The 13610-nt window shown below is 36.3% G+C and overlaps 1 protein-coding gene across 1 annotated transcript in view; it reads right to left on the minus strand.

The window, feature by feature from the left end:
* Positions 1-13610, minus strand: part of Arhgap15 (Rho GTPase activating protein 15) — a 620277-nt gene that overhangs the window by 194819 nt on the left and 411848 nt on the right. Inside the window, exon 11 of the mRNA XM_051184740.1 lies at positions 4439-4516. Coding sequence (XP_051040697.1) covers positions 4439-4516 — 78 coding nt within the window. The remainder of the gene's footprint in view (positions 1-4438; positions 4517-13610) is intronic.

A 13610-nucleotide genomic window follows, 5' to 3' on the forward strand; every position in this document is an offset into this window, starting at 1 on the left:
AACTAGTGAGCATCTCTCTGCTTCCTCATTATGTACGTTAGAAAGCTCTAGAATATAGAGTCAGCTGTATCAAAGGTCCCCGTGTAGCATTAGATGTGGTGACTGTGTTGAATCCTCACAGTGCTATAAAACATGAAGACTGTTTGCTGACAATTTATACTACCAGATACTGATTCAGGCCTCTGTCCAGCTTTACACTGTCAACATTCATGGAGACGTGAGCAGTTATAAAGTTTCCAAGGATGCTAAAGTTTGGATTGCAAAAGATGAGATGGATAGATTTCATATTTTCATTGCAGATTGTTTCTTTTCTTCTTTTCCAAACTGCCGAGCATAATTATTTTTAAGGCAGGAAATGCAGCTAGTGTTTGTTTCTAGTATGGCTTCTGTTTTGAGATTTCTTCTTTGTAGGAGAAATGTGTTGCCCAGCTGTCTAGAATCTCAATCAGGATATGGTTTCAGCATGAGTTATCTTACAAGAATGATTTTAGCTGCTTATAAACAGAATAAAAATGATGCTGAGCTATTTTATGCAATTTTTATCCACAGAAGGATACTATGGCTTAGACCTATGGGACCAATATGAAGTAATATAAAGTTGAGTTCTGTGTTTGTCTAGTCAAATTAATCAATAAGAGGGTCCCTAATGATTTCCAGAATCAAGAATTACGGGACAACTAGTCAAATGAACTAGTAACACATAAAAGAGTTGTTCCTTCTGAACTTAGAAAAACAGTTTAATTATTACCAGTTTTAATACCTCTACCAGTAGCACTCACAGGAACACACATTCAGAGGCATGTACATATAACTGCCCTGACATAGAGAAGCACACATGAACAAACACACATACACAGAGAGAACAAAGAGAGAGAGAATGCACACTTACACAGGTATGTACACACATACATTCTTATTCCACAATTGTTAATATAGGGATGCCTCAAGACTGGCACTGGTTTGTGAACAAAAACAAAAAAATAAGGCTGAAAAACTGGCCCAGCCTGACTCTGGTTCCCAGCATCCATGTTGAGTGACTCACAATTGCCTATCAACTCCAGCTCCAAGAAGATCCGATTCCTCTGGCACACATCCACACTCGAACACATCTTTAAAATTACAAAACTTATCCTTTTTGGAAAAGCAAGAAAGATTCTAATCGAACTCTGTAGAGAGATTTGTGGAAGAAGCAGGTGTGTCAAGCTCTTTGTACTATTTTTTGAGGTCAAGACTTTCAGGTCTTAATGTTTGGTATAAAGTCCCTGTGTACATTTGATTACATCTTCTCTAAAAATAGAATTAAGTCAGTTGGTCTTAACATAGGCGAAAGATATTAATATACTATTATAAATTTAGTTACCAAGAGTGTAAGAAGAATGCAGAAAAGACAGACAGGAGGCTTCCTGCAGGATGATACTTACATACGATTTGGGTCTTGAAAAATAAGAAAACAAAAACATAACGTAGCCGTATACCAGAAAAATTGGTTGTGCATAATGAGAAAGAGAAGATAGCAAGATACTAGATGTAAAGAGAATATGTAAAAACAATGAAAGAAGTATGCAAATGTGCAAGGACAGCCTAAAATGAATCACAGAGTAGGCTGTGTAACTCAGTACTATAGCACATGTGAACATGTGTGAGCCTCTAGCACTGTGTTCAGTCTCTAGCACTGTGTAAGCAACAGGCACAATGGTAAACAAAAAGCAGCATATAGGAACACCAGAGGGTCCAGAGATACCTAGAAGCTAGCTTTAAAACCACATTAAATGCCCTTCCCTGATAATGAGATTGATGACTAACTTATATCTCATCATAGAGCACTCATCTAGTAGCTGATGGAAACAGAAGCAGACACCCACAGCTAAACACTGAGCTGAACTCCTGTAATCCAGTTGCAGAGAGGGAGGAGTGATAAGAAAATGGGGTCAAGACCAGGCTACAGAAACCCACAGAGACAGCTGACCTGTACAAGGAGGAGCTAATGGACACCCAGACTGATAGCTGGGAAACCAGCATTGGACCAACAGAGACCCCCTGAAAGTGGGTCTCAGTTAGAAATCCTTGGCATCTAAGGGACCTCTGACAGTAAAACCAGGATGTATCCCTGTTGCACAGAAGGACTTTGGGAGCACGTTCCCCATGGAGGGATACTCCCTTAACCTAGAGGCAGGAGGGAGGGCCTAGTCCCTCCTCCAAATGACTTGACAGATTTTGTTGATTCCTCCTGGAAGGCATCACCCTCCTTGTGGAGTGGGGAGGATGGGATGGGAGGGGAATCGGGGGGCATGGAAGGGAGAGGGAACTGGGATTGACATGTAAAATAAGAAAACAAAATTAATAATAATAAACCATATCATGAGGAATTGTAAGTTTTCTGAAGACACCACTATGTTGAATTTCAAGGAAAATTCATATGAATCTGTCACATTACTAAGGGAACATTGTTTAATTTCATTCTTCAAAATACTTTTTAACTCTTATTTTTACTTTTTTATCTTATATGTGTATGGTTGTTCAAGTATAGATAAGTGCACCATGTGTGTGTTGGTAGCAGGCAGGCTAGAAGAGGTTGTCGGATCCCTGGAAATTAAAATTACAAGCAGTTGTGAGCCACCTGATGTGGGTGTTAGAAACAGAATCTGGGTCTTCTGCAAGAGTAGGAAGTGCTTGTAACTGCTAACCTGTCTCTCTAGCTTCCTGTCTGATTCCATTCTCACAAATATTTCCAAAGCACTTCCCTCCATTCCACTAATCTTACTGAAAAGAAAGAAGAAACATGACCACATAATGTTTAATAAGATGTCAAGGACATAAGCATAGTAAGAATGTCTAGCCTACACCATATTTGTTTGGTTATGAAATATTTACTCTACTTAAACATTATCCTAAGGTCATCTAGGCTTCCTACTTTAATTTTCCTAATTTTCTTATTTTTATTTTTTTTCATTAATATATTTTCCAAGAGTAGCTTCAGAACCTCAGAAGAGCTGAGCAGTAAGTACAGTTACTACATACTTCCTCATATCTCCAAGATTCCCTGTAGTGAGATATCCACCCATCCTGCACTTGTTGCACTGACCAAGCCCGTTGGGGCATGGAAACAGATGCTGGTGTGACCTGGGGGGGGACTAGGTCTGGGGCCGCAGACCCCAGCTCATTCTCTTACTTCCTGGTCAGAGACAGCATCCAGAAGCATTCTTGAGACAGGAACCTGTGGTGATCATGTTTCTGGTGTAAGTGATTTTTCCCCGAATAAACATCCATCAGCCTATTGTCTCCCAGATTCTTATTTTCCACACTTTAATTCCCCTTGTGTTACCACTTTGTACTAATGAAGTAATTTTGTCACAACTGATGAGCCAGTGTTGATACATTATTGTTGACTCTAGCCATGGTTTATGTTAGCCTTCATTCTGTGTGTTGTATTTTTTATGGGTTTGGCCAATATATAACAACATGTAAGTACAATGCTTATGTCATACAAAATTCTTTAATTGCTCTCAAATTCTGTGCTCATGTATCTTTTCTCTCTTAGATTTCTAGTTATCACTAATCTTTCATTATCTGTATAATTCTTCTTGGATGCTGTATAGCCTCATTCATTCAGCAATATACACTTCAAGTTCCCCCAAGTCTATTCATGGGCTCAATAGGTGGTGCCCATTTATCACAGTAATATTCCATTATACGAATTTATCATATTTTTAAAAATAAATTTACATACTGAGAGGTTTCTTATTGTCTTCAAGTTTTTATCCATCCCTTTCTTGGGCCGGAACCCAGGACCCTGTACATACTGCATGCTAGGCAGACATATAACTCCAGAGCAACATCCCAACCCTGTCTTCACATTTAACCATTATGAATAAAGCTGTAAATATTTTTGTGTAGAATTCTGTATGGAAATAGTAGGCAGTGCAGAGAGGCTGTATTGGATGGTAAGAACCCAAAGTGATGTGCCATTATGTTTCCAATGAATGGGTGTTACCTTTTCTCATTTTTTGATATGTATTTCAATTACAACATACACATCTTTAGGTTTGCTTTCTGAATATTTGTGATTTGCATTCTTATCTTCTCCATCATTTATCCGTTGTTTCCTTCATCAATATGTGTCAGGTACCTATTATGACCTAGTAACAGTTATTCAAAGCTGGGTTATTTTTCTTTATTTTATTCTTCTCTTTGCTAATATTTATTTTGTTTATTTTACTCATTGTTTATTTTACAGAGCTATTATTTTGACTGTCTATTCTATGTATCTCTAGGTACACTGGCTATTAGTTATTTCTCTGATGATAGGTTAGTATTCCTTAATTTCTGCACTTTGCCATTTCCTCCTCAAAAAATTAATAGTCTGTTTATCATGTGCAGCAGTCTGAGCATAACTAGAGAGGTGACTTCTGAAAATGTCTGAAGTAAGGAAATCACTTACCTTGGTTGACAATAAATCTTAACTTCTGTATTGTTGCCAGATTGCCACTAACTCGATATATTCCATCAACATCTAGACCTGTAAAACAAAATAGTGTATTTCAAATCAGCACATAGAATAACTGAGAATGTAAACAAACAATAATGAATTGAATTGTATATGACTGTTGAATACCCTTTTTCCATAGAGAAGACAATTTCTATGACCTCTACCAAAGCAATGTTCAAAATTTTAAACCTCATATTTTAATAATAGAGTGCTGAGACAACACCAAATACAAAGTTTCATTAAAGCAACAATAACAACAACAAAAATCTGTGGCATATTTAAAATTATTCTCAAGATAAGCAGGAAGAAAAGTTGAAAAAACTTTGTGTGTGTGTGTGTGTTTGTGTGTACATTCATGTTTGTGTGGTGTCAGTGTGTTTATATGTGTGTGTTTGTGTGTGTAACTTCCTACATTTGTATAGGTAAAATAATTAAGCATGTACAAATTGTTGTCGTCTTTCCTCTTCGTCATCATTTTTGTTGCCCTCCTTCTATCCCTCACCCTTTTTCTTTTCTCTCTTTAGTACTAATTATACTCTGTTCTCAGTTTCTTGTGATCGCTGTCATATGGTATGTATTAGCCTAATTTTTGACCTACCGAGTAAAAAGGTTATTCTATGTATGATTAGTTTCTAGAATGTTTACATAATAAGATATTACATTATAAAAGGAAAACACAGGAAATTCTAGCCTATTGGTTTTTTAGTTTCAGATAATTTTGGAACTTGTCATCAAAATAACTTACCTTGATAAGGGACTTGGATAATCACTTGGTATTTGACTTATTTACTTATCATATCTAGTTATTTTCACAACTGAGTCTACAGGACTATTAAGAAATGAGAAAATATAAAGAGATAGTTATTCATGTACTATTATTATCTCCAATAAATATTGATATTATAGTTTTTGCGGTAGGAATATACATGCCCTCATGTCTATAGGCTGTCAGACAGACAAGGCTGGGTAAGATTACTGGCCAAAGGCATGAGACATTATCCCAGAATCCTCTCCAGGGAGGAGGTGTTAAGTCATTATTAACCATGGTGATTCATGATAATAAATGTTAAATAAATTGGAAGGAATTTATGCTATTTTGTAACAAAGACTTTACAAAGATCTTTAACGACATTGAATGAGTTCTTTCACTGCTTTGCAATTTCTATACTTTTACACATTTTGAATTAGGAATTATGTGTTGTGTAAAACATTTATTCATTAGCTTACAATAGAATAATAATGCAATTTATACTACAGGCATCAATAGCATAATCCAGAACAACTATTGTCTATGGTCTGCACTCTCCTATGTAATGAACTGAAGTAACCTATGACAATAACAGTGGTGTAGAGCTGCTATTAGCAAATGTATGAATTGTTGTGGATTCAGAGTTCCAGAGAAGTTAATGAGCAATGCATTACTGGGACACTTCTCCTTTCTGAGATGTATGAATTGTGAAGAGTTGGAAGAGGGGAGACACCCATTTTCAAATAGGAAAATCACCCAAGACGTAGTACATTTTATAAACATCAAACAAATTATTCCTCCCAATGTACAAACTACTTTGTTGACTTAGAGGACATACTGTGTTTGCCCAAAGTACAATGCACATGTGACATCTTCAATGTGACAAACATAATCAAATCTTTTCTAATATTCGATTCCTGCTTTTACTACAGTTGACCTTATGCTTATGTGTTTAAGTTTGGAATGTTACAAGTTTAATTTGGAATGATTTATTGACCTAATTTATAACTAATACAGCTAAATTTTGTTATTGTTTCATTAGTCAGTACTTGGCATTTTGTCTTATTTTGAAAACTTTAAAATAATAATATACTTTTAAATGTTAAAATGTGTACATTGTTGTCTACTCTTTTCAACATTTTTCTTTCTTCTCTGAACATATAAACAGCTGTAGATAATGGTTTTGCATTTGTGAAGTCATTATTGGTGATTCCATACTGGCTATAGAACAAAGTTCAGGACAGCAATTGGAGCTCTTTTGGAAGAATTGGGATCTATATTTAGCCACATGTTATTCAGAACTAAGAGTGGTAAGAAATTTCACCATGTCACCAAAATAAAATTTGACCAAATGAAAATTGCCCTAATTTTTCTATAGACTTCCAATTGTTTTGAAGGAATTCAGTGTAAAGCATGGTTAGAATAGAGAAATACGTGAGTTCATGTTCTCCAAATAAGAGGTTCCAATTTGCCTTTAAAATCAAAGTAAGAGTCTCACTTAAGAGAATTAATAAAGGTAAAAAGTCGATCTATATGTGGGAAAAAATGAATATGTAGACTTTGTATTTACTTGCTTTTGCTAATTATCTGAGCCCTTATGAGATGTCAAAGATAAGTAAAGACAAATTCCAACACAATTTAGTATGAATCATAACTTTCCTTAAGCCTCATTTTCATTTGCATCTCTTTTAAATAAACTATAAAATCAAGTACATTTTTACTTTTTATATCAGAGTCATAGTATTATTTTAGGTGTATTTCAAGCATCTGTGTGGTCAACCACTGCAATTCCTTAGAGTCCTGAGCTTTCTTTTTCTCTTGTATAAGCTGAAGCTGCAGCAGCAGAAGCACCAGCCTGGTCTTTTGGAAAATTCTGTCGAAGTATTTTTTAAGCGTTCAATAATCAAAAACATTTGAAAGGGTAGCATGGATCAGATATATTACACACAAACAATTGGAAAGGTGTGCTGGTGATGGAGAGGGTAACTCAGACCTGTGCCATCACTGTGGTTGTATGACTGAGTCATAGCTGAGAAACTGTTTTGTGGCTTCAGCTAGAAACAAGAAAGTAAGAAGAAGTGGAGTAAAAATTTAGATGCAATATGAATCTAATAACATAGCTTCTTAGACCTTCGGATACAGAGATATCAACATCATACATCTTGCAAATAATAATCTCAACCTTAGCTGCTCTGCTTTGAGTGGGTTAAGCTCCTACTATCATACTCCTTTTTTTTTTAAAGTTGTAAGTAGAGTGAAAACGACAAAGTATATATTAAAAAGGAGAGCATTGTATTTTTCAAAAATAATGTGGGATTGATCAGTGAAGTTTAGTAATTATAAATTATATAGGCACAGTCTTGAAGTTGATTATCTCTCCCCTGAACAGCTTCAATGGCCGCCTTAAAATCCTGGGAGCATTATCTGAATTGCAGTTCTTCACGTGTTGTTCCCGTTTTACTCCAAGAACTTTGAAAGTTTTGCCAAACCAAACCAATGTAAATTGGTGGCTTTGGACATCCTTTTCGTTACCACATTGTGCTTGCTGGATTGGGAACTACTCATTTTGGAAATAAAGTTAGACTTGGTATGAGTTTTAAATGAGTGGTGTCTTCAAGGTACCCACACTGTGCTTTGGTGAAGTTTGAGACAAATTACTTTGAGAGTCACCTCTCCTCAGTAAATAACATGAGTGAATGCTGACAGAGGGTTTTGCTTGCCATGCTAGGGAAACATCGGGAACATGATGAGACCAAGTCATTGCACTTTTGTTTTAGAAAACCAGACTGGAATGAACAGGATTACAAAGATTTCTCAGAAGAGAACCACATTCTCTGAAGTATCATTTGCTTACTCACCAGCTGACTTTTTATGTTTCAAAACAGCGTTTACCATTGGCAGAAATCACTGGGTGTTGCTGTAGGGGATTTTTTTTAAAAAAAATGTATGTTCCCTTTTCCTCTGGAGAAGCTTAAGCTAGGATAGATGCAGTTCAGCCACAGTGCTGGCAAGGTGCTGAGAAGGAAGGGCTGAATATTGTTCAGTTTTGCATACCTTGACCATTTAATGACCTTTGCCAATTTCTGCTTATTGCACATGATGATTCGAAGCTGTGATATGCTGTAGGACGTCCCTGTATAGAACTTATGTTGCCTTAGAATACTGTCTCTTCTGCTTTAATAACTCATGTGTGATCTCATCTGCTTTCTGTCTTCTTGGAATCTATTTCTGGTGTGCTGTTGGCACTTTTTCTGTTGTCAGCACTATCTATCCCACCCTCCTCCCCTCCCTCCCTTCCATCCTTCCTTCTTGTTCTTTTCTTCAATCATAATCCTTTTCATCATCTTTTTGAGAAGAGAACATCAGACTTTTTTTTTTTTTGAGGCAGCTACCACCTTGACTTAGATGCATGATGTATTTTTTGGTTTTTATAATGACTAAATCTTTAATGTTGAAAAAAATTTCACTCAAATTCTCACATGTTGCTATGGCTTTCACTCAAATTCTCACATGTTTTTACTGGCTGGTGCTATGTTAATGATGGTTGATTAAGTTATGAATATTTTCATTCTTTGCTATGTTACTATAATACTAAGTGTAGTGGTATCTTGTCTTGCCAGTGAACTTGTAGTAGTGGCCACACCCTTTGGCGTGGTTTCAGGTGCAGATTAACACCCTTTTAAGGTACAGGAGCTGCAGGTTTATGCTCCTCTTGGGTTGCAGAGAGTATAGGAGGGACAGAGACTGCATCTTCTGGAGCAGGATGACTTGTCTGTGTAAAGTATTCCCTAATAAACCCCTATTTATCATTTATCTTGGGCCCGGTGAACTCATTTAAACCCCGGCCTTCAAATAAGAGATTATGTTAACAAAGATTCCTATTTTAGTACATATTTCATAACTTTTACTTTTTCATTCATGATTTTTATTGTGTTTATAGAAATGTTATTGACATTATACTTTTAATAATGTCCCCTTAATACTGAAGGTTTTCTTACTCAGGTTTTCATTAGCACTTTATTTTCAGTTCTCTGCTTTTGGTAATTAGTCATATTTTCTAATATCTATGTACGGGGTTCTTACTTGATAGAAACACTTATTGCAAAATGATTTGCCTTTTCTCTTAATGCAATAATAAAATTCTTATCTTCAAATATTCATTCAGTTCTTTTAGTTATTTACTTGTGGTTAAGGTAATTGTGAAAGTTGTACTGGTATACTTTTTGACTACTCACTTGTGAAAGAGTTTTTCATCTGCTAGGCATTTATGGGAGATTCACACAAAAAAGGAGACAGTGGGACAGACAAACATTTGTTGCTCAATTAAAAAGTACTAAATGATGGGACTGGGGGATTGCTGGTTGACAGTCCTGGCTACTCTTGTAGAAGTTCAGGGTTCTATTTCTAGCACCTACATGGTGGTTTGCAATTATCTGAAACTCCTGTTTGTATAAGGTGGGGTATGAGGCCCTCTTCCAGATTCTGCAAGGTACTGCATGAAAGTGGTCTACAGGCATACACTCAGGCATACACATGTCCAAAACAAACAAACAAACAAACAACAAACAAATGCTATTAAAAGAATACTGAACTGGAATGGGATCACTAAGAAACTGCTTTTTAATGAAACAGAGCCTGTGATATTGAAAAACAATCCACTGTTTTATATCTTTTACCTAATTTCATAGAGGAGCTGAATTCCAGATTTTGTGTAAATTTCTTAAAACAGAATGCCCACATACTATGGGCCTAAAGACACAGAGGTTCTGTAATGGAAAGGCGACTCATCTTCCAGAGCTTTTTCTTTGCTGCCTCATCATGTAGGGTTACCAGCAAGGTAGGTGATCCGCCACTCCCTACACCACTGTCCCTTCAACTCAGTACTAGGAAATAAAAGCATTTGATGTTCATCCAGCAATATTCACTTATTAATATTAACCATACTTGATGTTCCACCGATTGGATTGCAGACTTTGAAAGAGCACTATTCTGCATTGGCAATGGGTGCTAACGTTGGGCCACAGTTAAAATGGGTGAAAGGAAAGGACAAAATCCATGGCAGTGAATATGATACCATCTGTGTTTCTTACTGATAATGCAGGGTGCTACGTAAACATTAACATGCCTATACACCAGTATCTGGAGTATATGGGGGACTGGAGGCAGAAGGGAGCATGATTAATTATTCTACGTATTATCAGGTTTCTGTGCAGAGATAGATGTTTGGAAAAAATATTGAAAAATATTTTATTGCTTCACTTTCTAGTTTTATTGCATCACTTTCCACACTCTTTGCATAAATGAGATACTGGGCACTTTATAAGTAGAAGAGAAACCCCACTGAAATATTTAAATGTTTATGTGGGAAACAGAAGCTACTCTCTTCCATATGTGGAAAAGCCACTGTCATCTACTGTTAGACACTATTGCCTGCATTTGTACTTGGCTCTTGCTAAATATCTCACGTCTCACCAATTTCTCATGAGAGATACTTGCCTACACCACTGAAGTATAGCAGCGTAGATCGCAGTGCACATAAGCTCTACTCTTGGCGTCCATTTCCTGTGCTTCGTAATGGATCATGATTGCTTTTGCATAAAACCTCCATACATTTACTGTAACTCATATTCCCACTTTGACTACTGGGCCAACTTCCTTTAAAATCATACCTTTTAACTTACGGATTGCTAAATGATAGGTGAATCAGGGAAAAGATGAGGGAAAATGTTCCAATATGGCTAATGTGGTATAGATTGAAGCCATTTGTGTGCCATTTTAAATATCTGGGTAAAGCAAAATGATAGACAAAGGATGATATCCCTTGTATGGCTACTCATTTTTTATATACTTACTTTTATATATCTGTCTAACTCAGCAAAGAATTTGAGGTCTGTAGGATAGTATTCATGACTATAATTTATAGAATTATACCAATCATGAAACCATTCCATAAATCTCTCAAGGCAAAAAAAATAAAAAAATAAAAAAATTCAGAAAGAACTTGAGTTTGAACATGAAATATCACTAAGAATGTTGCGATCAGAATAAAGTTGACAGACTGAAATGATTTCTGGAGAACAGAAAGCACTACCTATATATAGTCTTTGATCTATATTAGCATATTTCTTGCTTTCAGAGAAAACTCAGTCTTGAAGATAAGTATTGGCAAGTGACTGTGGTGATCCTTCAGCAGAAGTTGTCATCCTCAATGGAACTTTCACATAGCTGCAAGGGAACTTTCACTGGAGGTGACATTCAGTTCAGCTCCTATCATTCTCTGAACTGGTGAAGCCCCACTGTTCATTTTTTGCTCTGATCATGCTGATGTAAGTATGTCATTTTTTGGTATTGGGACTTGCTTCATGAGTTTCATTAAGATAAATAGGAGTACCAGAAACAGTGTCTATTTGGGTCTGCCACTATCATTTGGTAGTTTGATGGCACATATACTAGGAAAACCTGAGGTTTAGTGACACAGATGTCATTACTAAGGAAACCTGAAGTCTGGGAGGAGTAATCTGTATCTTTTCTATGTGTATTTACTCCTTTAAATTACCAGCAGACTATTTCATAAATTAATGACATACGATTAACCAACACCATACAAGCATGGAGAAAACACTAGAAATGGTTCTTTTCTCAATGAAGCCTTAACAGTTATATAAAGTCTATATTTGAAATAGATATTGATATATAAAATTCATATACTTACTGTCACCTTTTCAATCCCTCCACTCTATTTTCCTTTAAACATCTAAACAAAGTGACCTCATTGTTTTCCATTGGGCTTCTTCTTTCGTTCTTTCTTTTTTTTTTTTTTTAAACATTGGCAGGGATGATTGAGATTCAGGAATGTGGGAAAATGGATTCCCAAACCACGTCCCTCCCCTTTCATTCTGAACTGTAATTTTTGGCTTGGCTTGCCTCACAGTCATCGCATTTCAGACTGAGTCTCTCTGTAAAGTGATCTTTCTTAAACATTTCTCTCACTCATCAAGGGATCAGAAGCAAAGCCATACTAGCCTTTCAGCAGAACACTTATAAGGCGCTTTTATGGAGGAGTTGCAAGAGCTAAATTTCACCCAAAATTGTTTGAAAAAAAGCACATTTTCAGTGCCTTGCTGTCCTCTGTGAATCTTGTCATCTGTATGCTGTGAACTCCAGCAGCTATTTTAATCTGTTTTTGTTTGCAATCCATTTGGTGCAGGTGATTCTAATTAACTTACTGCAAAAGATGTCAAAAAAAAAACAAAAAACAAACAAAAGAAAAAAAGAACAAAAAACAAACAAACAAAAAAAACAAAACAAAACAAAACAAAAAAACCAAACCAACAACAACAACAAAAAACCCTTGGTCTTGTACAGAATTATACACTTAAAACCTGTCTTCAATTATTTATAACACATTTTTAATGAAGATGGCTGTATATTTACCACATAATTGACTGTTGTTCACTTTTTTGTTAGAAAAAAACTGAAACAACACACACACACACACACACACACACACACACACACACACACACACACACGAGGTTTATGAAACAAGAAAAAGCCACACACATACACAAACATACAGACACAATACAGACCCTAGGAATGTTTGCCAACTTTTATTTAACAAGAGTAGCAACTTAAAAATAACATTATTTTTACTTTGTGCAACATAGTTTAATATCTGAAATAACCCTGTTCCAATAAAAACCTATTGAAATACTCTCAGGCCTAACTCTGCCCTGAAGGTAAAAGTGATTAATTGAAAGATTTTGGCAGATCTCCGCTCACCACCAGGGCAGTTTAATTTAGAACACATTCAACCATTTCTCAGTGTCTCTGTGCTGGTGGGGCATGACTTTTGATCTTCTTTGGGGAGGCGCCTGTAATTCAGAGCCTTGGGCTAGCCACTTCCTGGAGGGTTTTCATGGCTGCCCCTGCTGTGCATTCAGGTGAGAGACAGCTCTGCTATGCTGGAATCTCTGCCTTAGATTACTAAAGGTAATTCTAGGCACAAAAGGACAGCTCTACAAACCCTGCTGAGTACATCAACCATGCCCAAGTGCACCAAAATCACAGACTAGGTGGTTCTTTTCAGCCTGGTGGTGCTCTCAGGCTCCATAGACATTCTAGCACCATTAGACACTTCCCCAGTAAAGACAGGGCTCCAGCCCACCACAGTGATAGTGTAATTCCTCTGAGTCTTAGGAAACTTTTGTTTTTTGTTTTGTTTTGTTTTTGTTTTTGTTTTTTTCATTTTTTTGTAGAGACTACAGGAGAATGCACATCTTCCTCTTCAACTTTTTAAAAGTATTTCTGCTAAACAGTAAAATTAGATTGGAACCATGTTCATTGTGGTTACAAGGAAGAATTGAGAAGCAG

Source organism: Phodopus roborovskii, unplaced genomic scaffold, assembly GCF_943737965.1.
Source record: "Phodopus roborovskii unplaced genomic scaffold, PHOROB, whole genome shotgun sequence".
Lineage (NCBI taxonomy): Eukaryota > Metazoa > Chordata > Mammalia > Rodentia > Cricetidae > Phodopus > Phodopus roborovskii.